At 46.3% G+C, this 26,079-nt stretch overlaps 1 protein-coding gene across 1 annotated transcript in view; it reads left to right on the plus strand.

Annotated features, from left to right (window-relative positions):
* The first annotated feature begins 10,271 nt into the window (after positions 1–10,271).
* The window catches only part of NLE1 (notchless homolog 1), a 53,004-nt gene continuing 37,196 nt past the window's right edge, over positions 10,272–26,079 (plus strand). Inside the window, exons 1-7 of the mRNA XM_075334178.1 lie at positions 10,272–10,360; positions 12,706–12,842; positions 14,447–14,664; positions 14,746–14,825; positions 16,214–16,290; positions 18,238–18,335; positions 25,425–25,617. Coding sequence (XP_075190293.1) covers positions 12,708–12,842; positions 14,447–14,664; positions 14,746–14,825; positions 16,214–16,290; positions 18,238–18,335; positions 25,425–25,617 — 801 coding nt within the window. The 5' untranslated portion in view covers positions 10,272–10,360; positions 12,706–12,707. The remainder of the gene's footprint in view (positions 10,361–12,705; positions 12,843–14,446; positions 14,665–14,745; positions 14,826–16,213; positions 16,291–18,237; positions 18,336–25,424; positions 25,618–26,079) is intronic.

The following is a 26,079-nucleotide window of genomic DNA, read 5'->3' on the forward strand; positions in this document are numbered from 1 at the left end:
TCTATATGGCCTCAGACCTGCCAGTATCTTTTCTACCACACTTTTCTGCATGTGTGAAAAAAGAGGAGCAAAGCTGGAACCATAGCGAGATGGGGTCCAATGTGAGTCTACAGGCATCATAATAGTCATGGGCTCCCTCGTGCCTCTGTGGACGTTTCCAATATAATATAGTTTTTGGTGATTCAGAAAGAATCAGGTAATCTAATGTTATATTTTGAAAGATCGGACCTTTACGGGCCATATTTGTGTATTTTTTCAAATTTTTTGTCTTTATTTTTAGTGGGGGGGGGAAAGAGAGTGATTCAAACTTTAAAGGGAACCTGTCAGGTCCAATATGCACCGAGAACCACATGCAGTTCTGGGTGCATATTGCTAATCCCTGCCTAACCCTGTATCTGGTAGCATAGATAAAGAGATCTTTAGAAAAAGGATTTATAAAAATCTTTTATCGTACGCTAATGAGCGAGGGGACTAGCCCCCTGGGCATTGCTTCCCTGGCCAGTTGCCCCCATTAGCATGTTAGTACGTCCCTGTTTGTGTGCTATCATGCTAATGAATGCGTAGCGTCACAGGATGATCTCACTCACCTATCCGTCGCCATCGCATCCAATGGGGGATTTCGGCTAAGTGCGCATGACCCCAGAGTTTGGGTCATGCTCATTACTTCAGTTTGAAGACAGGGCACGTACATCCGGCTTCATAGTGCGCATGACCCAAGCTTCGGGGTCATCTGCACTGAGCCGAAATCCCCCGTCGGACGCAATGGTGGCGGATAGGTGAGTGATGCTGCATATTCATTAGCATGATAGCACGCCCACAGGGGTGTACTAACATAGGGGCGACTGGCAAGGGAAGCAATGCCCTTGGGGCTACTGCCCTCGCTCATTAGCATATAATAAAAGATCTTTAGAAATACGGTAAAAGATATTTACAAATACTTTTTCTATACATCTCTTTATCTATGTTAGTGTATACAGGGACAGTTAGGCAGGGATTAGCAATATGCACCCAGAACTGCTCGTGGTTCTGGGTGTATATTGGACCTGACAGGTTCCCTTTAAAGCATTTTTTTACTTTATACTGTATTTTGTATTCCCCCTTAGAGGACTTGAATTTGTGATCATCTGATCACTTGCACTATATATATATATATAAATATATATTATATATATATATAGATATAGATATAGATATATATATATATATATATATATATATATATATAGATATATATATAGATATATTATATAAAGGTGTGTGTGTGTGTGTGTGTGTGTGTGTGTGTGTGTGTGTGTGTGTGTCCGCTACAGGAATCCGCACCATCGCATTTACAATCACGAAATTTTGCACAGACACCTCACGTGACTCAAGGAAAGTCATAGACTATGTTTGGGTGGGAAAATTTAACCCTGCGCTTTACAGTTACGCTCCAAAAATCCTGCCTCTATTAAACTGAATGGAGGTGGGAGCTACAGGCTATAAATAGCAACTGTCAGTGGCTGCTATAGGAACAAAATAAACTGTTAGTATAAAAAGCTTATGTGTGAGGTAATAAGATGTCGGTGGGGAGACAGATAGAGAGAGAGACAGAAAAAAACAGACAGACACAGACAGAGACAGACGGGGAAAGAGACAGAGAGATAGACGGGCAAAGAGATAGACGGGCAAAGAGAGACCTGGCAAGAGACAGCCCTGGCAAGAGACGGCCCTAGAAAGAGACAGCCGGGCAAAGAGAAAGACAGGCAAAGAGACAGATGAACAAAGAGACAGCCCTGGAAAGAGACAGATGGGCAAAGAGACAACCCTAGAAAGAGACAGCCCTGGAAAGAGACAGCCCTGGGAAGAGACGGACGGGCAAAGAGACAGACCTAGAAAGAGACAGACCGGGCAAAGAAACAGACGGGGAAAGAGACAGACAGGGAAAGAGACAGCCGGGGAAAGAGACAGCCGGGGAAAGAGACAACCGGGGAAAGAGACAGCCGGGGAAAGAGACAGCCGTGGACAGAGACAGCCCTGGAAAGAGATAGCCGGGCAAAGAGACAGCCGGGCAAAGAGATAGACGGGCAAAGAGATAGATGGGCAAAGAGATAGACGGGCAAAGAGACAGACGGGCAAAGAGACAGACAGGCAATGAGAGAAACAGACACACACATAGAGACAGACACAGAGATAGAGAGAGACGGACAGACAAGGAAAGAGACAGACAGAGACACAGATAGACAGCTATACACAGACAGAGACTGGGAGAGAGACACAGAGACAGTTACTATCCTGTATAACACAACAGTCATCTGCTAGCAAAGATGCCCGGCTCAGAAACTGAGCCAGCATTAATGAATGGGATCTGACATATGACGTGGTGCGTTATGTCGGGAAGGGGTTAATCATGCATGGTAAATTTACAATGGTACTGAATTATAGCCTATGACCAATTTATGTAAATTTGCAGTGCTTGGTAATTATTACGTTTAGAAAGCAATCACAAGCATTGGAAGTCACAATGAAAGTAACAGACGGTGATCCTCACCTGAACGCACCAACATGTACTTTGCCAAACTTTTTAGGAACAAAAATTTAGATAATATATGTTTCGAAGTGCGTGGGTCAACTAGACTCATCCGGCTTCTCAACTCACTAGTATGAAGAGAAGCAGAACATGTCTATGTGGCACGTGACCTCGCATACGTAAGGTCATGACTGCCCCCTTGCACCAGGAATATTGGGGAATCATGACAGCAAGCACACTGTGTACACTTCAGCAGTCTGCAGTCACATAGAATGCCTGCAGACTTTTGTCTCAAGCCTGGAAAACCCACTTTAGGCCATGTGCGCACTAGAAATTGACTTTTTCTCAAGGAAAATCCGGACCCTCTTAAAGAATCCCGCACCTGCAATAAAAAACCGCACCAAAACCACAACGAAATCTGCATGCGGTTTTGCCACGGTTTGTTGCGGATTTGACCCATTGGTTTTCTGCAGGTTGGTCCCTGCAGATTTTTACCATTATCTATGGAAAAAAACGAAGGTACCTGCGAAAAAGAAGTGACATGCACATGAATTCTGCAGCGGAAATTCCACGGGTAAATCCGCAGGTATAAAAAACGCAGTGTGCGCACAACATTTTTTTATACCCATAGGTTTTGCTGGGGAATGGCTGCTGAAATGTTAGACACATTTTCTGCAGCAAATCTGCGGCAAAATCTGCAGCATGTGCACATGACCTTAAGGGGTTGTCCTCTACTCATTGTCCATAGACAGCAGCTCTACCACTGAGCCACTGCCTGTATTGAAAGACATAGAAAGATTTGGTAATCTTTACCTCTATATTGCAGTAGAGAAACCAGAAGCAGATTATTCAGCTACAAAGATGAATGGATGGATGGACGGATAGATAGATAATACATAGATAGATACATGATAGATAGATAGATAGATAGATAGATAGATAGATAGATAGATAGATACATACATACATACATACATACATACATACATACATGATAGATAGATGATTGATACATAATAGATACATGATACGATAGATACAGTAGATAGATAATAGATAGATACATGATAGATAGATGGATAGATAGATAGATGATAGATAGATACATACATGATAGATAGATAGATAGATAGATACAGTAGATAGATAGATAGATAGATAGATAGATAGATAGATGATATATAATAGATAGATGGATAGATAAATAGATAAATAATAGATACATGATAGATAGATGGATGGATAGATAGATAGATAGATAGATAGATAATATACAGTGCCTACAAGTAGTATTCAGCCCCCTGCAGATTTAGCAGGTTTACACATTCGGAATTAACTTGGCATTGTGACATTTGGACTGTAGATCAGCCTGGAAGTGTGAAATGCACTGCAGCAAAAAAGAATGTTATTTCTTTTTTTATTTGTTTTTTTAAATTGAGAAAAGTTTATTCAGAGGGTCATTTATTATTCAACCCCTCAAACCACAAGAATTCTGCTTGGTTCCTCCGCTCCTCCATCAAGGATCTTAAGATGGGTCGTCATTTCATCTTCCAACAAGACAACGACCCAAAGCACACAGCCAAGAAAACCAAGGCCTGTTTCAAGAGGGAAAAAATCAAGGTGTTGCAGTGGCCTAGTCAGTCTCCTGACCTTAACCCAATTGAAAACTTGTGGAAGGAGCTCAAGATTAAAGTCCACATGAGACACCCAAAGAACCTAGATAACTTGGAGAAGATCTGCATGGAGGAGTGGGCCAAGATAACTCCAGAGACCTGTGCCGGCCTGATCAGGTCTTATAAAAGACGATTATTAGCTGTAATTGCAAACAAGGGTTATTCCACAAAATATTAAACCTAGGGGTTGAATAATAATTGACCCACACTTTTATGTTGAAAATTTATTAAAATTTAATTGAGCAACATAACTTGTTGGTTTGTAAGATTTATGCATCTGTTAATAAATCCTGCTCTTGTTTGAAGTTTGCAGGCTCTAACTTATTTGCATCTTATCAAACCTGCTAAATCTTCAGGGGGTTGAATACTACTTGTAGGCACTGTATAATAGATAGATGGATGGTTAGTTGGATAGATAGATAAATAGATGATAGATAGATAGATAGATACAAGGATAGATAGATGGTTAAATGGATACATGGATAGATAAATACATGATAGATAGATAGATACATAGATACATAGATAAACAGATACATGATAGAGAGATACATACATACATGATAGGTAGATAGAAGAGGGATAGATATGTAATAGATACTAGATAGATAGATAGATAGATAGATAGATAGATAGATAGATAGATAGATAGATAGATAGATAGATAGATAGATAGATAATGCAGCTCTTTGTAGGTGAAGGAAAGAGTCAGATTCATTTGTTCCCATAAAACTACTACATAAAGAAATGAGAAAAAATACAACTATACATATAAAAAATGTTTCTTTATTTTATTTATTTTCATCACCATTCAAACCAGTAACTTTCAAACATGTGTCCAGCAGCCCTCCTAGCTTATCTAGCTGTTGAGCCACTAGGATTGATGATGTCAGAAGAACTATTTTAGATAGATGAACCTACAATGCAGCCTGTGATTACACAGGCGATGTTCACACGTAGCGTAAATGCTGCGTTTATTTCTGCAAGCGTCCGCACCACAAGCGCAATAACAATCTCTTCTGATTATTGTGTGTCTGCGATGTTTTTTTTTATCAACGTCATGATGGAGGCTTCCCATTGTGTCCTTTGTGCTCGTCCACGGAATACGGCTTCTCGGTGACGTGCGGTACTCGCAGCCCCGGACAGATGGCAGCTCTGACAACATGCTCTTATAAATGGGCATTAGCTTTAGCTGCTGAGTGGGCTGCCCATACTAAAGATGGCGAAGCAGCTTATTGGACGCATTGCGTATTTCCGCGTCGGTATTTTTTTTATGTATTTTTGTCCCCCTCTTTTGATATGTTTGTTGCAGATGTGAATCCTGAAGCTTAGGCCCGTTTCAAACGTCAGTGAAAAACACTCACGTTTTTCACTGGCGTGTAAAACACGCACATGTCCCTGCGTGTGCCGTGAATCACAGCACACGTGGGTTGTCTAAGTGCAATCTGGGCTCCGTTCTCCGTGGCCCGTGATTGCACTTAGAAAACAACTCACCTGTGCGCGCTCCCGCTGTCCATGGTGCTGATCGCTCCCGCGGTGCAGCATCCGGCCGGCGGTGACCCCCGCAGCAGCTGCTTCCGGGTCGGCTGTGTCGCGCATAATGAATATGCGTGACAATAATGAGCCGGCTCAGAAGCAGCCGGCAGAACGGGCTGCAGAGGACATCGCTGGACGCCGGGTGAGTTAAAATGTTTTTTATTTTAAAAGAACGTTTTTTTCTGGCACGTGTTTCACGGACCACACCACTGCGTGGTCCGTGGGACATCAGTGATGCCAGAAAAAAATGGACATGTCTCCGTGCGGCAATCACGGACACGTGGGTACGCCACACGGAGACACGTGCAGTGAAAAATCACTGACGTGTGAGCAGACCCATTCATTATAATGCGTCTGCGTATGTCAGTGATTCTGGTACGTATAAAAAAAGCACAAACGTACCAGAATCACTGACGTGTGAAAGGGGCCTTATAAAGTAAAAAAAACACCAGAGTTCAGCAGCGTCTTTACACGCATCAGGGGCGGAGATTTCATGACGTCTCATCCAATTTGCTTGGACAATTAGTTCATGTTCACATGTAGTGTAAATGCTGCATTTTTTCTGCTGATTTTTTGCACATATATTCTGCTGTGTTTAATTGTCCAAGCAAAGTGGATGTGATTCCATGAAAAGATGCCGCTGAACTCTGCGGTTTTGGTCCTTTTTTTTCTCCAGAGGTTTCTATGTGGAGCTTAAAAAAACGTAGGAAAAAGCTTCTCAGTACAATAAAAACACTTAAAAATGCAGATTCACATCTGAATCAAAAACGCATTAAATAATGAAGGAAAGGCATAAAAAATGCAGCAAAAATGGATTGTGTAGTTTGGTGCAGACAGCGGCAGAAACAAAAAAAGACCAGAATTTAGACAACGTGTGAACATGGCCTTATAGGCACAAATAAGCAATGTCATATAGTGACACTTATATAAATATAAAAAAATTCTGGCTGCTATGACTATGAATGAACAGTCCGGTTCATCTCCTTTCTTCAAAAGTTGGGAGGTATGCTTATACTCAGTGCCAATGCCATTCCAGGTGAGTATAAGCCTTGGTATTCTAATGGGGGCAATCATGCTGATTGAGAAGGCACTGTATGTAAGGGCACTCTTACTCTGGAGTTTACAAATTCTCTGGAGAGAATTCAGAGTATAGCCGTATCACTTAGGGCGCATTCACATGACTGTTCCGTCTGTCCAGGTCAGTTCCTGTTTTTTTGCAGATCCACGGACAGGACCATCTTTTCAATGTCTTTTGTGTAGGATCAGATGGCACAAGGTAGCACTTCCGTGTGCATCCGATCCTACAAAAAAAACCACATCGGATGCCGTATGTCCATTACGTTATTATGGAACATGTCCTATTCTGTTCCGTAATAACAGACCATGACTCAATACAAGTCAATGGGCCCGCAAAATCCCTGGAAGCCACACGGAAGCACTTCTGTGTGACTTCTGTCGGGTTCCCCTGCAGTCTGTGTTCCGCTCCCGCACCAGCCCCGCAGCTGCTCTCACTGCAGTGTCAGCATATGCCTGCACTGCAATGTCAGCAGCTGCCCGCACTGCAGTGTGTTAGCATATGCCCACATTGCCGTCAGGAGGTTAGTAAAGTTCATTACCTGTGGTGATGAACTCCGGGACTCCTAACATCCGCGCTTGTCACTGACAGCCGCATTCTCACATCACCCCTCGCGGGCAGCCCGAAACTGAATACCGGTGATGTCACGGACCGCTCGTGAGAGGTGATCTGAGAACGCAGCGGTCATTGATCTCAGTGACCAGCGCTGACGTCAGGAGTGCAGAGGCTTCCATCACCGCAGGTAATGTACCTTGCTAACCTCCTGAAGTCAGCGCTGGTCATGCCCTGCAGTGACCTGGGCTGACCTCATGATGTTAGCTCAGGTCAGTGCACTCCTCTCCCAGCCAATGGGGAACATTCTGTTCTGCATTGACTGGGACAGTGAGCATGGGTTGTCGTGGGACCGCCTTACTGGATTACGCCGGACCCAGATTTGTTTTTTCTTTTCAATAAATTGGTGAATGAGGGAATGTGTTGGGGAGGGTTTTTTTCAAATAAAAATTTGTTTGACGTCTATTTTTTTTTTATTACTGACTGGCTTAATGATGTCGGGTATCTGATAGATGCCGTGACATCATTAACCCCAGGGCTTGATGCCAGGTGACATTACATATCTGGCATCAACCCCATATATTACCCCGTTTGCCACCGCACCAGGGCATCAGCATGAGCTGGGGAAAAGCACCAGGATTGGCGCATTTAATGGATGCGCCACTTCTGGGGCGCCTGTGGCCTGCTGTTCTTAGGCTAGGGAGGGTCCAAGAACCGCGGACCTCCCTAGTCTGAGAATACCAGACCACAGCTGTCCGCTTTACCTTGGCTGGTGATCCAATTTGGGGGGGACCGCATGTTTTATGTTTTAAATTATTTAATTTACAATAACAGCCAGGGGTGCCCTCTGTTTTGGACTACCAGCCAAGGTGAAGCTGCCAGCTGTGGTCTGCAGGCTGCAGACGTCTGCTTTACCTGAGCTCGCTACAAAAAATAGGGGGGGGGCCCACGTCGTTTTTTTTTTTTTAATTATTTATTTTTTGGCTAAATACAAGGCTAAGCACCTTTTAATGCCACATGAAATGAAAGGCACTAAAAGGTGCAAGATTACAAAATGCTGGGGAGTGGGACAATATTTACGTCTTTCTCATATATTATCTATTTATCCGTCAAGCTATCTCTATCTATCCCTCCATTTATTAATTCATTCCTCTCCCTATTTATCCCTCTATCTCTCTGCCTATATCTATCCCTATATCTATATCTATCCATTTATCTATCTAGCTGCTTCCATTTTTTTGCAGTCCGCAAAAAACGGATGGCACACGGATGACACACGGCCCATATACGGAATGGAACAGATATCACACGGATGCCACATGGATGCATCTGTGAAAAAACGGGACCTTTTTTTGCGGACCGCAAAAACGGAACGGTCGTGTGAATGTAGCCTAAGGCTATGTTCACATTTCCGTTGTTTTGCATCAGTCACAATCCGTCGCCTTGAGGAATTACGGTATCCTGCAAAATATTTTGCAGGAATCCTTTTTTCCCCCATAGACTTCTATTAGCGACGGATTGTGACTGGCGACCGGCTTTTCTGAGCGATCAGCTAAACGTCCGGCGGCCGGCTGTGAACGATCAGCTGATCGCCTGGCTGCCGGCTTTTGTGAGCAATCAGCTGTTCGCCTGGCTGCCGGCTTTTGTGAGCAATCAGCTGTTTGCCTGGCTGCCGGCTTTTGTGAGCAATCAGCTGTTTGCCTGGCTGCCGGCTTTTGTGAGCAATCAGCTGTTTGCCTGGCTGCCGGCTTTTGTGAGCAATCAGCTGTTTGCCTGGCTGCCGGCTTTTGTGAGCAATCAGCTGTTCGCCTGGCTGCCGGCTTTTGTGAGCAATCAGCTGTTCGCCTGGCTGCCGGCTTTTGTGAGCAATCAGCTGTTTGCCTGGCTGCCGGCTTTTGTGAGCAATCAGCTATTCGCCCGGCAGCCGGCTTTTGTGAGCAATCAGCTATTCGCCCGGCAGCCGGCTTTTGTGAGCAATCAGCTGTTCGCCCGGCAGCCGGCTGTGGACAATCAGCTGTTCGCCCGGCGGCCGGCTGTGGACAATCAGCTGTTCGCCTGGCTGCCAGCTTTTGTGAGCAATCAGCTGTTCGACCGGCGGCCGGCTGTGGACAATCAGCTGATCGCTCAGAAAACCCGGCGGCCGGGCGATCAGCTCATTGCTCACAAAAGCCGTCCGCCGGTAAAACAGTAAAAAAAAAACAAAAAAAAAAACAAAAACGGATCTTTGTTTTGCAGCATCAGTCACAGTTGATCAGTTGCATCAGTTTTTTTCCATCAGTTCCTTCAGTTTTTTGACGGATCCATTGTGATACTGAGTGAGCATGCTCAGTTCAAAAAAACGGATGTGCCGGCTGTATTCGATTTTTTGCCGCATTACGCCGGATCCGGCGTCCATAGGCTTTTATTATGAAACATGCCGTATGGCACCGGATCCAGCACGACACAGTTTTTCGTCGGAGATAAAAAACGTTCCCTTCAGCGTTCTATCCGGCCGCCGGACAAGCAAATTTTGCAGGATCCGGCAAAAGCAGGATGGAACGCAAGGCCATCCGGCACAATCTGGCGCTTATAGAAGTCTATGGGGAGAAAACGGATCCGGCAGCAACAGATGCTGGATCCGTTTTTTTCAGGTTTTTGACGGATTGTGTGAAAGCAGCCTGACAGCCACTAAATACATCTCATGCAAATATGTCTCATTCCTCGGCCAGATTCAGTGCCTCCCCATCCAGGACTCTGCAGTCCACAGTGACCTGAGATCACCCTACATGTAGCACATCCAGAATCTCACAACTTCGTGCTACTTCTTTTCCCCTGATAGACCTGCATGGAGAACAGTACGTCCTCCTGTAATGTAACGTGTCAGGGCTCCAGCAGGTGGCGCTGCCGTCCGCACTGGGGCCGCTCTTTACTGAAGCGTCTCTCTGGTAGAAGGCTGGCGCTGCCTGATGACGTCTCCTCCCACGTGTGCCCGGTGTACACATGTCTGCTGTCTGCACTGAGGATACGTAGAAGATACAGGTAGTTATAGAGTGCGGCGGCCCTGATATCAGTGCGTGTTATAGCAGCGCTGTGTACCTGACAGTGACAGTCTGTCTTCTACTAACCTGTACTTAAGTATCAGAAAACCCAGCCTGCATGTATGTACAGGGCCAGGTCATGGGTGCCTCCAGTGTAGGGTGCTCATTTAACCCCTTCACCCCTGGGTCAGTTTCCGTGGTTTCCTCCCCTTCATCCAAAAGCCATAACCTTTTTTATTTTTCTGTCAATATAGCCATATGAGGCTGTTTTTTGCAGGATATGCTGTAATTTTAAATGACACCATTCATTTTACCATACAGTGTACTGGAAAACAGGAAAAAAATCTTAAAAGGGGTGAAATTTGAAAATAACTTTTTTATTTACTGTGTTCAATATTTTGAAAAACTGAGCTGGCATTGCGACTCCCCAGGTCGGTGCGAGGTCGTAGATACCAAACATGTAAAGTGTTACTTTTCTCTAAGTGCTGAAAAAAATCAGAATTTTGTAAAAAACAAGAAATAAAAAAATGCACTTTTGTCACCATTTTCCAAGATCGGTAGCATTCTCATTTTTCAGGATCTGGGGTTCAATGATGGCTTATTTTTTGCGTCTTGAGATGGCGTTTTTAATTATACAATGTTATTATAGATGTAATGTTTTGATCGCTTGTTCTTGTATTTTAATGCAATGTTGCTGTAACCAAAAATTATAATTTTTTTTTTTCTTGCTACGCCATATACCAATCAGATTTATTGATATTTTGATAGAGCGGTCATTTCTGAATGCAGCAGTAACAAATATGTGTATTCTTTAGTTAATGATTACTGTTTTATTTTCAATGGGGCAAAAGGGGGGGATTTGAACTTCATTTTTTTTTTTTTTGTTACGTTTTGTTTTTGTTTTTTTTATTTTATTTGTCCCCGTAGGGCACTTTATCACTGCACAGTCCGATTGTTTCTCCTAATCAGAGCAATGCTACAGTACTACTCTGATTAGGAGAAATGTGTTACTCTGAGTGTCAACATTCACAGGAAGCACGTCATGGAAGCAACAGAGGTCATCATCCGACCCTACGCTGCCATGACAACCCGTTGGCGCCCCATGATCGAGTCACGCTGATGGTAGCGGGGGAACACTGCGATCCCCGCCTTAGTGCATTAGATTGTGCTGTCAGAGTTTGACAGTATGATTTATGAGGTTAAAAGGTGAAGGTGGATCAGAGACCCACCCGTACCTGTTAACTTCATGTCTGCTGATCAGGTCAGCAGACATGTGCGGGGATAATTGCAGGCTCGCCGCGAGAGCCCGTGGTAAAGGGACAGACAAAACCAAGGACGTACCGTTATGTCCTTGCTTGTCAAAGGGGTTAAGAGTGTTGAAACAATTTATCTGCTACCCATAGCACTCACCTACAGTATATAGACCCGATGACGCAATGTGGCCGGCCAATCACACTAATGCCAGTAGCCAACATGGAGACGGTATTACTGTGGCAGGCAATCCCCATGTTGATTGGCTAACAGCCTCAAAATATGCAAGGCTATATTGTAGGTACAGACTAGTGATTAGAGAGCGTGCTTACTTGACTAAGCATCGTGTGTGCTTGAGTCTCAAGCACACACAATGCTTAGTCAAGTAAGCACGCTCTCTAATCACTAGTCTGTACCTACAATTCCTGGTGGCCTATGTAAAGTGGACAGAAAATGTCCGCTGATTCGCTTGTACTACAGCTAGTATACGCTCCTACCTAGGCTAAAATCAGCACATCTAAATTAACCGTTAGATGTATAAAAAAAAAAGCAGCAAAGAGTGGCGCAACACAGTGAGAATTGATAAAATTGCTGAGTATTTCTTCATGAGCATACATGGAATCCAAGCAACATAAAGCTGCACAGTGGTGGGGCTCATAATGAGTCTGCAAATGTATTCTAGGTCTTGTGCTTGAACTCTGCTGCTCCTCTAGCATATACAACCTCCTCCTGGGTAATGCTTGTACACCTACGTGGCACCACTCCCATCTTCTGCTCAATGTTCAGTCCCATGCACACATATACATATGACACTGATTTCACAGCGTACAAATGCACTTTCGTGCGTCAATAATGAATTTAGATAAGTTTTTTTGCAACCTCTGCCTCCAGGGCATCATTGGGAGTGAGTTTCAATTATTTTACTATTTTTAATTGAACTGAGACCTGTTAAGTGTAATACTTTTTTTTTTTTTTTTTTTACCAATAGGGTGAAAAACTCATGTAAGACTCCCTAGTGGAAATGAATTATTTATTATAACACTTTAGTGGATTTTAAAAAAGACAACTACTTTGTAATAACGTTTTTCTTTACAGATATGAAGGAAGACGTGGGAAGAATTTTGGTTCAGTTTAAGAATGAAAGCGGGGAGCTGCTCGGCACTTCATTTGATGTCCCTGTGGACATTACGACTGATAAATTGCAGCTCGTCTGCAATACCCTTTTACAGGAGGTAATGACAACCACCTATATATGTCGACCTTTGCTAGAGGAACAGAACCAGTCACTAAACAGGGCCGTATGAAATCCTGACATGCTCCCTCATTACAGACAGCTATGTTTTACATTGAATACTCAGGTGTTTCAAAGAAGGTTCAGATGGTTCGCCACCTAGGGCGCCTGACAAATTAATTCACAAAAGTGGTGTAAATTTCAAGAGAATTGTGCCCCTGCCTGGTGTTCATTTCTGACAATGGCTCATCGGAGCAGAAAGACCAAAGTCATTAAGAGGCACATACCTTTTATTGAATTTGGAGCATTTTACAGTATCTCTCCTTTCATTAAGCTTGCAGTACAAACTGTGACATTAACAGTATATACTAAGATTAGACGTTGCCCTCTATCTATAGGATAGGGGTTAACTTCCTGATCACCATGGAAATGACTGCTGGGCCCTGCAAAGATCCGGAAATAGTGAGCCATGTCAGAATGTGGTGGAGAAGGAGCATGCGCACCCCTGCTCCATTAATTCTCATTGGAATCCTGCAGGATTTTAGCACTCTCCAAGAATGAATGGATTGGATCTGCAAGTGCTCCACCTCTGCTCTATCCAAATGGGGCTTATCACAGTTCTCGTGATCAGTGGTGGTCCGAGTGGATTGGATCCTCCAGCAATCGGGAAGTTTTTCCCTATCCTCCCTATAGGGAATAATTTTCAGACTTGACACAACTTTAATGAATGCAGGCCGCTATAGAAAGCAGTTTCTCTTGAGTATTTACTCCATGCACACTCGGCTCTCTCCCTAACTACAAATACAAACCCTTCATGCATTTCTTCAGCTACAAGCATACCTAGTTTCCTCCACTGAGGCAGACCACCTAATTGTATTAGATTGGCAGTAGATTCTTTGTTATAAACCAACTTTTATCTTATGTGGTCATGAATTGTACAATTTGGTCCACAGATCCCTCTGAAATATGGGATCTGTTTATAATCTGTCTTTTTATGAGTTATCAGTCACTTGTTTTCTTTTATTGGATTTGCATTTGCCAGGGCTAAATACACTTTGTGGGTGATGGTTACTCCACGGCGTGGCTGGCCAGTAAAGGTCTAAAAGATGAAAAAATAATGACATGGCCCCCTTGTTCGCCTGATCTGAACCCCATAGAGAACCTGTGGTCCCTCATAAAATGTGAGATCTACAGTGAGGGAAAACGGTACACCTCTCGGGTCATGTCCCACGACTTGGGAATCGTACAGTATTGTCATTGTGTTGCTATGCAATAAGGTTTGCTCTTTTTAGAAGGTCCCTCGCTGTAGCTGCTCTGTTGTCAGTAACCCTCCTTTCTTCCCCAGTTAGTGTATGTCTGCCATCTTGCTATCATTGTATCTAAGCAGCTCCGGCTCAGAATTGTCTTTTTACCTACTGTACTGTGTATAATCTAAGAATTCAGCTGGAAAATAATCCACTTCTGTCTTAAGCGCCCTACACTTGCAGCTCAGAACAGATGCCATCTTTAGTCTTATAAATGAAAATTGCATAAATAATATTGGTTCGCTTTATATTTTGACTGGCCAAACCTGTGCCCTCACGTTTTGTTTTGTTTTTTTTTAAGGAAGAGCCGGTACCGCTAGCATTTTTTGTCCATGATGTGGAAATTGTGACGTCTTTAGAAAAAACACTGGAAAAACAGACCGTAGAAACAGAGAAAGTGTTGGATATAATCTACCAGCCGCAGGCTGTCTTTAAGGTCCGTGCAGTCACTCGCTGCACCAGCTCTTTGGAAGGACACACTGAGGCCGTTATCTCTGTAGCTTTTAGCCCAACTGGAAAGTAAGTATGACTGCAAATGTATGATCGAGATCGGAGCCTGCCTCGTCAGTCTAGAGGAGCATAACCTATGTGTAATTGCAGGCACTTGGCCAGTGGATCGGGAGATACTACGGTTCGCTTCTGGGACCTTAGTATAGAGACTCCTCTTTTTACATCCAAAGGTAAGCAGATGAACATATTAATGGGCAATAACACCTAGCACCATCACTGATCTGATAACAGCTGCTGTATATATAAGCAATCTAAATACATCATTAGTGGCCAAGTATTACACTTTATCTCCCATTGGCGTCACCTCTGAATAGGTCATTAACTTTTTAGTCCCCGGATAATATATATATATATATATATATATATATATATATACTAGAAGGTGGCCCGATTCTACGCATCGGGTATTCTAGAATTTACGTATTGTGTAGTTAATGTATGATTTTTGTTATATATATAGATGTTGTTGTGTGTAGTTGCCAAGTGTTTGTGTAGTGCGCTGTAAATGTTCTGGGTGTGGCGGGGGGTGAGAGAGCGGTGTTGTTTGTGTGTTGCGTTGTTTGTGGAGCGCTGTGTGTCTGTAGCGTTTGTGTGTGTGTGTGTGTGTGTGTGTGTGGAGTGCGTATGTGTGTTTTGGGGGGAGGTATGTTTTGTGCAGTGTGTGTGTTGTGCGGTATGTGCGTATATTTGTGTGTGCCGCGGTGTTTGGGTGTTGGGTGTTGTCTGTGTGTGTGGGTGTCTGTGTAGGGCGGTGTTTGTGGTTCCCAGTGTGTGTGTGGTGTGTTGTGCGGTGCGTGGCTGTGTGTGTGTTTTGGGGGGAGGTGTGCACCCCCCATCGTGTTTCATCCCCCCCATTCTGGGCACCCCCATCGTGGTCCACCCCCCATCGTGCTCCATCCCCCATGCTGCACCCCCCCCCATCGTGCTCCATCCCCCATGCTGCGAACCCCTCAGAGAGGAGTATAATAGGAGGAGTATAATGGGAGGAGTAGTCCTGGGGAAAGAGGAGTATAATGGGAGGAGTAGTCTTGGGGGGGGGGTGTACAGGTGCCCAACGTGTGCGGGGGTCGTGGCCTAGCGGGCATCGGTTGCGGGGGCGTGGCCTAGCGGGCATTGCGTGCGGTGGGCGTGGCCTAGCGGGCATCACGTGCGGGGGGCGGGCCTGGCCAAACAGTTAATCCATGCAGGGGGCGGGGCCAGCGGGCATCGCGTGTGGGGGCGAGCCTGGCCAAACGGTTAATCCATGCGGGGCCGAGCCGAGCGGCCAATCCGTGTGGAGGGGCGGGGCCAGGCTGAGCCCAGCGGCCAATCCGACGGTTATCACTGTAAGGACGTAATTTTGGAGCAAGACAGACAGACAGACAGAATAAGGCAATTATATAGATATATATATATATATATATATTATATTTTGGAGGGTATGGAAGAAATGACAGGTTCCTTTTAATGACGCTCGCTCTCTAGGGTAGCAAATTACAATTTTTTTCACATAATTATTTTTTTTTTTTTTCTTCATCTGGTTTTAGAATCTGTTTTCTTGTTTTGTTTTTTATCACAGGTCATACACATTGGGTGCTTAGCATTGCCTGGTCCCCAGATGGGAAAAAGTTGGCATCGGGATGTAAAAATAGCCAGGTATGTAAGACATACACTCCTCAACATTGTAATGGCAACATCAAGAAGGAAAAGTCGTGGAATTATGGAAATGACAGGATCAGGTCACATGTTAATAATATGCAAATGTTGTAAAATGGAAATAAAAAACACATTTTGATTCATTTCGTATTGGGTATAAATGCCACCATGTGCAGAAAAATCTGCACTTACACCCCCTGGCATGAGGTTATTAATGGTTGCCGTGATGAATGCACACAAGCCATGCAGGCTGCTCACAGTAGCACTAGCAACATGCTGCTTTGCGTTGTTAAAAAATGGCTTCTGGGACACTTTGGAAAAATGACCGTATCACTGGTTTCATGACTAAATCAATGTAACACTGAGATCTTAGTGCACCTGGAATGAAGACCAGAAGGGTCTGGCTACTGCACATTATACCACCCCACACCATAATCCCAGGATTAGGACTGGTGTGAAGTGCCATCGTGTAGGGACCTTCATGGCGGTGCCCATGTAGTCTCATCAGATCTGAAAAATGGCGTGTACTGATCTATCCTCTGTACTTCAAGTAAAATTGTTGTATCATACCAATCCTACGGAGTCAAACTACACAAACCATCAGAAGGCATTTGCTTGATATTGGGCTGGGAGCCAGATGTCCAGATACAGGTGTTCTATTGAACTCACATCAATGCTGTCAAAGGCTATCATGATGTAGAGTAAGATGGCGAGGGAGATCTATCCTCTTCAGTGATGAAACCACTTTTGTCTTGGATATAATGATAGCCAAAGATTAGTCTGGAGACCTTGTGAGCAACACCATGAAGAAGCCTTCAGAAGGGAACGTGAAAATGTCTTAAGAGCAATTTTTCAACACTTGCTACCACGGCCTGCGGCGTCTCTGGACTTCATGGACAATTGCAGTGGGATCTGTCAGCAGAGGATCTTAATTATTTGCATAGTACCTAAGTGCATTCAGCATGGCAGAGCATTCCTCAGACAACCATTAATGACCTCATGGATATCATGTAAGTGTGTGCGTTTCTATGGCTCATACTTTATACAGAATAAATCGAGATGTTTAAAAATGATTTCCTCATGCTTATTGATCCTGTGATTTTCATAGTTTGCTAATTTTCCTTCTTAGGGGTACTTTGCACACTACGACATCGCAGGTGCGATGTCGGTGGGGTCAAATTGAAAGTGACGCACATCCGGCATCGCTGTCGACATCGGAGTATGTGAATCGTTTTTACTACGATTAACAAGCGCAAAAGCATCGAAATCGTATGATCGGTGTAGCGTCGGTCATTTCCATAATTTCGGAAGGACCGATGTTGTTCCTCGTTCCTGTGGCAGCACACATCGCTGTGTGTGAAGCCGCAGGAGCGAGGAACATCTCCTTACCTGCGGCCGCCGGCAATGAGGAAGGAAGGAGGTGGGCGGGATGTTTACATCCCGCTCATCTCCGCCCCTCCGCTTCTATTGGCCGCCTGCCGTGTGACGTCGCTGTGACGCCACACGACCCGCCCCCTTAGGAAGGAGGCGGTTCGCCGGCCAGAGCGACGTCGCAGGGCAGGTAAGTGCATGTGAAGCTGCCGTAGCGATAATGTTCGTTTCGGCAGCTATCACAAGATATCGCATCTGCGACGGGGGCGTGGACTATCGCGCTCTGCATCGCTACCATCGGCTTGCGATGTCGTAATGTGCAAAGTACCCCTTAGTGTTGCAATTTAGATATTCCATTGCATGTCTTAAAATGTAGAAATGTAAAAATGTAGACTGTAGAAATTGTCTGGTGACAGCTTGGTCTGGGAACATGTGGCTGCAGAAAGCACTTTTCCTTTCCATAGAACTGCGTTTACTTGATAACTATACTATGATTTTTACGATCAGTATTAATATGTAAATAGTAAAATTCAATCTATATATTATGTATTTATCCTACTTGCACTTTGTTTATAGATTTGTATCTGGGACCCAAACACAGGAAAGCAAATTGGCAAAACATTAATAGGACACTCAAAATGGATAACGTGGCTATGCTGGGAGCCTCTTCATTTGTAAGTCAGAAATGTTTCTTCCATATTCAATTCATTGTAAAATGATTCTGAAACTTTGTGAAAGGAAAAATGTAATCAACTGTCGACTTATGAGCTCAAAAATGATATGCAAGTTCCTACATGGCATGATTACCTGCTATTTCTTTTTTTTCAGTGTGCTTGTTTTTTTTCTTGGCTTCTTTTTAATTAAGCTGTCCAAGGGTAGAGTTGTGGTTCATTACTATAGTCTAGCTGCAACACCACTAAGATGGGGTATAGGTAGTCTAAGACACACCTCCTTCCTCCTTATTGGTTCAGACTGCTACTCTTCTCCACCCTCTCCATTGCAAATCTGCCTGCTGATTGGCTGCTTTATATAAACAGAAATCTGTCACAGGCCCATCAGGAAGTCACCACATTGAAAACTGAATTACAGTATACTAAGACCCGAACCGATACAGATCATTAAACCACCACTGAGAAAAAGTGGATTAGGTAATTACCATACCTCTATTAACTGGGTTGTCCAATCTAAATCCACAGGCACTGTGCACTGTGAGCATTTTCTGGTGTCCTTGACGGAAATGGCAGTCACATGTCCGCAAGCTTACGATATGCATACTCATGGCACAATCCCACTAGACTTTCCGGCGCTCAGTGCAAGATTGTGCGAGGCTCGAAACAGTCTAGTCTGATCCTGGGTGAGAGTATGCATATCACATGCTTGCGGTCACATGACTGCTGTGCCCCGCGCTGACATTGGAGATACCGCACAGTGCGAGTTTTATGGCTTTACAAGTCTGCAGTCACATAAAGTGATACATAGTGACTGCAGACTTGTGGATTTAGACGGGACAACTGCTTTAAGCCTATGCATGGCCGAGGCCATGGGGCTGTTTCAAAGGGGCTTATATCCTTATCATAGAAGGTGATGACATATCACCTTAGGCAGTTGGCTCTTATACTACCATATGGTACCCAAAAGTTAGACAAAAATGTAATGAAAACACAATTTTTGATTGTGTAGTGCCTTTTTGCTAGCCAAGCCAGATGCAAATACATTGGTGTAACTGGGAGAGATACCACATTATATGATATACTTAACATTATTCATTACATTAAAGTTAAACTCGCCTCTGTATTTTATTTTTATTTTTTTCAAGTTATTGATGCACTTGACGTAGACACATATATTTCTTTCTTTATCGTTCCTATGGGAGACCCAGACATTGGGTGTATAACTTCTGCCTCTGGAGGACACACAAAGTACTACACTCAAAAGTGTAGCTCCTCCCTCTGAGCTTATACACCCCCTGGAGAACCAGATCTAGCAAGTTTATCGCTTTGTGTTCAGGAGGCATACATCCACACATGCATTCTCATCTGATTTTTTATTTTTGGAAAGAGTTTGAAGAAAAGCGGGTCCAAGCCTGGACCCCCGGCATGTCCCTTCTCACCCCACTGTGTCGGCGGTGCTGTTAAGGTTGATTCCAAGGCTGGAGCCTTACATGCCGTGCTCCTTCACCATCCCTCCTGGGCTCTGGCTTGAAGTGGGAGCCAGCACGGTTCTCCATGCTTGGCAGGAGACCGGTCTCCATCCGCAGCCCTTCAGGATCCTGCTGGACCGGAGCACTCATCCCCAGGGACTTGGAACCCTGCGTCTCAGCAAGCTAAGTACCTGATACGTTTATATATTGGGGGTCCCTGTACTTTATTGTTGTGGGAAAGTGTGCTGAGTGAGTTTTATGACATTTCCGGCGGGTTCTCTGGCTGTCGCCTGAGAACCGCGCCGATGGTGCCTGCGCGCCGGCCGCGCCGCTCAAATTTAGGCCCCGGCTTCGCCGGAGGCCTACTTTCGGTTTCACTGCCCTCGCATGTCATTCATGCAGAGGGACAGCGCGGCTCCGCCCAGCGGCCGTTCTGCACAGGGGAGGGACACTCCTCACTGGGTACATGTCTCCTCCCCTGTAAGTCTCTATGGCCCTCCAGATCCCGCTCCCAGAGTGAGTCCCGCCCCCTCTCTTCGCTCCGGCGGCCATTTTCTCAGCGTTTTTCCCTGCGATCAGCACTGGTCTGCAGCATCCCTGCTGAGGTGCTTGGGGGTCCGGGCTTCGGGATCTGGAGGGCACACAACACCGCTCCAGCGGTCTGGTAAGCCACAACCTCTGGTTGTGGACCTCTGTATATACTCTCTGGGGGTCATTCTCTGGCAGAGCCCCCACTCCAGCAGCATGTCTCACACGAGGAGCAAGGCTCCAAAGCTGTATTCAGTATGCGCTGCATGTAAGCTCCTACTGCCTGAACCGAGCACCTATCCACATTGTGATGCCTGCTCTAACCTGACGATACCTCAGCCTGGAATCGCACCCCCAGTGGTCTCTCCGGCTGCTCCGGCTCCTGTGGCTGAACCCCCGGCTTGGGTAGAATTCTTATCTAGGTCTATCTCCCAGTCTTTTGCCGACTCCATGGGACAGCTGTCCAGGACTTTGCTGAACATGCATCAGCCCCCTTCACAGGGTGCCTCTGCTGCTAGGGCTCTCTCAGGACCGGAGCTCAGAGGATTCATCATCTGGTCCCAGACCCCGTCCTCCTAAGAGGAGACGCAGGGCTCCCTCTCCTTCCTCGTCCCGCAGCTCTTTTTCAGAAGCTGACTCGCAGGACGAGGAGGATGCCTTTACAGGGGGCTCGGAGGCTAACTCCATGTGCCCCATTGATCTGTCCGAAAGTGACTCAGATGTTAGTGATTTGATTGCGTCCATTAATTCAGTACTGGATCTCAATCCGCCAGTATCAGAGGAGCAACCCTCTCTGGCAGAAAAGCACCAGTTTACCTCGCCTAAGAGGACAAAGAGTGTGTTCTTTAACCACTCCAGTTTTCAGGCCGCTGTGACCAAGCCTAGGGCCTGTTCTGACAAACGCTTCCCAAAGCGTGGTTCTGATGACCGTTTTCCCTTTCCACCTGAGGTGGTCAAGGAGTGGGCTCATTCACCAAAGGTAGACCCCCCCGGTGTCTAGACTCTCAGCCCCGACCGTTGTATCAGTGGCTGATGGCACCTCTCTTAAGGATTCCACTGACCGCAAGGTTGACCTTCTGGCCAAATCTGTATATGAGGCGGCAGGGGCCTCGTTATCCCCAACTTTTGCAGCAGTGTGGGCTCTCAAAGCAATCTCTGCTTCTCTAGAGGAGATGCATTCCCTCGCCAGGGAATCTCTGCCCGAAATGGTTACCTTAACTTCCCAAGCTTCAGCTTTTTCATCCTATGCCATTTCTGCCATGCTGGAGGCTTCTCACCGCACTGCGGTGGCTTCGGCTAATTCCCTCGCTATCCGCAGGATCTTGTGGCTTCGAGAGTGGAAGGCAGATGCTTCTTCAAAGAAGTACCTTGCTTGACTCCCTTTTGCTGGGTCCCGGCTGTTCGGTGAACAGCTGGATGAAATTATTAAGGAAGCTACTGGCGGGAAGAGTACTTCCATGCCACAAACCAAAACCAGGAAACCTGTCCAGGGTAGGAATCAGTCGAGGTTTCGTTCCTTTCGTTCCTCCAACTGGTCGTCCTCTAAGCCCTCGGCCTCGTCCACTAACTCAGCCAAGGACCAAAAATCCAACTGGCGCACAAAAGCGCGTCCACAGAAGACCGCAGGAACTGCTGCCACGAAGGCAGCCTCCTCTTGACTATCTGTCCGCGCCAGCAACGTCCTTAGTCGGTGGCAGGCTCTCCCACTTTGGCGACGCGTGGTTTCAACACGTCTCCGATCAGTGGGTGCGGGATATCATCTCCCACGGCTACAGGATAGAATTCTCTTCCAACCCGCCAGACAGATTTTTTCTGTCAACTCCCCCCTGCTTCAAGGCCGCCGCCTTCTCTCAGGCCGTGGCATCCTTGCAGGCCAACGGAGTAATTGTACCGGTTCCCGCCCGGGAACGGTTCAGAGGTTTCTACTCAAATCTCTTCCTAGTCCCCAAAAAGGACGGTTCCTTCCGGCCCATCCTGGATCTCAAGCTTCTCAACAAGCATGTTCAGGTGCGGCATTTTCGCATGGAGTCTCTGCGGTCAGTCATTGCCTCAATGACCCAAGGGGATTTCCTGGCATCCATCGACATCAGAGATGCCTATCTCCATGTGCCAATTGCAGTTTCACACCAGCGTTGGCTACGTTTTGCAATCGGAGAGGAACATTTCCAATTCGTGGCTCTTCCCTTCGGGTTAGCCACGGCCCCTCGGGTATTCACCAAGGTCATGGCAGCAGTGGTTGCGGTTCTGCACCTCCCAGGGGTTGGCAGTGATTCCTTACCTGGACGACCTTCTAGTCAAGGCTTCATCCAGCGCAGACTGTCAGCGGAGTGTCTCGCTCACTCTCGCCACTCTAGCCCAATTCGGGTGGCTTGTCAATCTGCCCAAATCCACTCTGACTCCGACCCAGAGGCTCACGTACCTAGGGATGCAGTTCGAGACTCTGCCGGCACTTGTGAAGCTGCCCTTAGTCAAACAGCAGTCCCTCCAACTGGCGGTGCGCTCTCTGCTGAGGCCCCGCCGTTATTCCATCAGGCACCTGATGCAGGTGCTGGGTCAGATGGTGGCGTCAATGGAGGCTGTTCCCTTTGCCCAGTTCCATCTGCGTCCACTGCAGCTGGACATTCTCCGCTGTTGGGACAAGCGGCCTTCCTCCTTGCACAGGTTAGTGGCTCTGTCGCCACAGACCAGGAGCGCTCTTCAGTGGTGGCTTCGGCCCCTCTCTCTGTCTCAGGTGCGCTCCTTCCTGGCCCCGTCCTGGGTGATCCTCACCACGGATGCCAGTCTATCCGGCTGGGGAGCGGTATGTCTCCACCACCGAGCACAGGGCACTTGGACTCCGTCCGAGTCAGCCCTCTCGATCAATGTGCTGGAAACCAGAGCCGTGCTTCTGGCTCTCCTAGCTTTTCACCCCCTATTGGCGGGCAAGCACATCCGAGTCCAGTCAGACAACGCGACAGCGGTTGCCTACATCAATCACCAAGGCGGGACACGCAGCCGCCTGGCAATGTTGGAGGTGCAACGCATCCTTCAATGGACGGAGGACTCCAAGTCCACCATATCCGCAGTCCACATCCCAGGCGTGGAAAACTGGGAGGCAGATTATCTCAGCCGTCAAACCGTGGACAGTGGCGTGTGGTCCCTGCATCCGGCAGTGTTTCAGTCAATCTGCCGCAAGTGGGGCACTCCGGACGTGGACCTAATGGCATCCCGTCACAACAACAAGGTTCCGGTTTACGTGGCTCGCTCCCACGATCCTCAGGCATTCGCCCGCGGACGCTCTGGTTCAAGACTGGTCCCAGTTTCGTCTGTCCTACGTGTTTCCCCCTCTAGCTCTCTTGCCCAGAGTTCTGCGCAAGATCAGAATGGAGGGCCGTCGAGTCATCCTCATTGCTCCGGACTGGCCCAGGCGAGCTTGGTACCCAGACCTGCTCCATCTGTCCGTAGAGGTGCCGTGGCATCTTCCGGACCGTCCAGACCTTCTCTCACAAGGTCCGTTTTTCCGCCAGAATTCTGCGGCTCTCAGATTGACGGCGTGGCTCTTGAGTCCTGGATCTTGACGGCTTCTGGTATTCCTCCTGAAGTCATCTCCACTATGGCTCGGGCCCGTAAGTCTTCCTCTGCCAAGATCTATCACAGGACTTGGAAAATTTTCCTGTCCTGGTGTCGCTCTTCCGGCCATCCTCCTTGGCCTTTTTCCTTGCCGACCCTTCTGTCCTTTCTACAGTCCGGTCTGCAGCTGGGACTGTCCCTCAACTCTCTCAAGGGACAAGTCCCGGCTCTGTCAGTGCTGTTCCAGCGGTGTATCGCCCGGCTGGCTCAGGTCCGCACCTTCATGCAGGACGCGTCTCACATCATTCCACCTTACCGGCGGCCCTTGGATCCCTGGGACCTCAATTTGGTTCTCACGGTTTTGCAGAAACCCCCCTTTGAGCCTCTTAGGGAGGTTTCTTTGTTTCGTCTTTCACAGAAAGTGGTCTTTCTAGTGGCCATAACTTCCCTCAGGAGAGTCTCTGATTTGGCTGCGCTCTCTTCGGAGTCACCTTTTTTGGTTTTTCATCAAGACAAGGTGGTTCTCCGTCCGACTCCGGACTTTCTCCCTAAGGTGGTTTCTCCTTTCCACCTTAACCAGGACATTACCTTCCTTTTGTCCGGCTCCTGTTCATCGTTTTGAAAAAGCGTTGCATACTCTGGATCTGGTGCGTGCTCTCCGGATCTGTGTGTCTCGCACCGCTGCTCTTAGGCGGTGCACCTCTCTTTTTGTGCTAACCACAGGTCGGCATAAGGGCCTCTCTGCTTCTAAGCTGACCTTAGCCCGTTGGATTAGGTCGACCATTTCGGATGCCTACCAGTGTTCTCAGGTGCCTCCCCCGCCGGGGATCAAGACACACTCCACCAGAGCTGTCGGTGCCTCTTGGGCTTTCAGGCACCAGGCTACGGCTCAGCAAGTCTGTCAGGCTGCCACTTGGACTAGCCTGCATACCTTTTCAAAGCACTAACAAGTGCATGCTCATGCTTCGGCAGATGCGAGCTTGGGCAGACGCATCCTTCAGGCGGCTGTCGCCCATTTGTGAAGTTAGGCTCCGCCTACTTCTTAGTTTTTCTGTTTATTCCCACCGATGGACTGCTTTGAGACGTCCCAATGTCTGGGTCTCCCATAGGAACGATAAAGAAAAAGAGAATTTTGTTTACTTACCGTAAATTCTTTTTCTTATAGTTCCGTATTGGGAGACCCAGCACCCTCCCTGTTGCCTGTTGGCAGTTTCTTGTTCCGCGTGTTATCACCGGCTGTTGTCGTGGACAGAGTCTCCGGTTGTTCCGGTTCTTGCTCTGTTTTTACTTGTGGGTGGCTATTCTCCTTCAGCTTTTGCACTAAACTGGCTAGATCTGGTTCTCCAGGGGGTGTATAAGCTCAGAGGGAGGAGCTACACTTTTGAGTGTAGTACTTTGTGTGTCCTCCGGAGGCAGAAGCTATACACCCAATGTCTGGATCTCCCAATACGGAATTATAAGAAAAAGAATTTACGGTAAGTAAATAAAATTCTCTTTTTTTTTATACACTTTACAGTTTGGAATTTGTTTCCCATTCATTTTTTAGGAACCCAGAGTGCAGGTACCTTGCCAGTGCTTCCAAGGACTGCAGCATTCGTATCTGGGACACAATAATGGGGCAATGCCAGAAGATCCTTACCAGTCATACACAGTCAGTGACCACTGTTAAATGGGGTGGAGATGGTTTATTATATTCTGCCTCACAGGATAGAACCATAAAAGCCTGGAGAGCCAGTGATGTAAGTGTATATGAAATGCGCATGTCTTTATTTTAGGAACAAAAAAGGGAACCTGTCACCAGGATTTTCCTTTATAACCTGGGGCCACCACCACTGAGCCCTAATATACTGTACAGCATTCCAGAATACTGTATATAAGGACCCAGGCCGCTTTGTACAGTCATGGCCAAACGTTTTGAGAATGACACCAAAATTATTTTTTCACATGATCTGTTGTTCTCTGGTTTTTAATTGTTTGTCTGATGTTTACATCACATACAGAAATATAATTGCAATCATATTATGAGTACCAAAAGGTTATATTGACAGTTAGAATGAGTTAATGCAGCAAGTCAATATTTGCAGTGTTGACCCTTCTTCTTCAGGACCTCTGCAATTCTCCCTGGCATGCTCTCAATCAACTTCTGGTCCAAATCCTGACTGATAGCTGTCCATTCTTGCCTACAGCAATACACAACTCTG

Source organism: Anomaloglossus baeobatrachus, chromosome 2, assembly GCF_048569485.1.
Source record: "Anomaloglossus baeobatrachus isolate aAnoBae1 chromosome 2, aAnoBae1.hap1, whole genome shotgun sequence".
Classification (NCBI taxonomy): Eukaryota; Metazoa; Chordata; class Amphibia; order Anura; family Aromobatidae; genus Anomaloglossus; species Anomaloglossus baeobatrachus.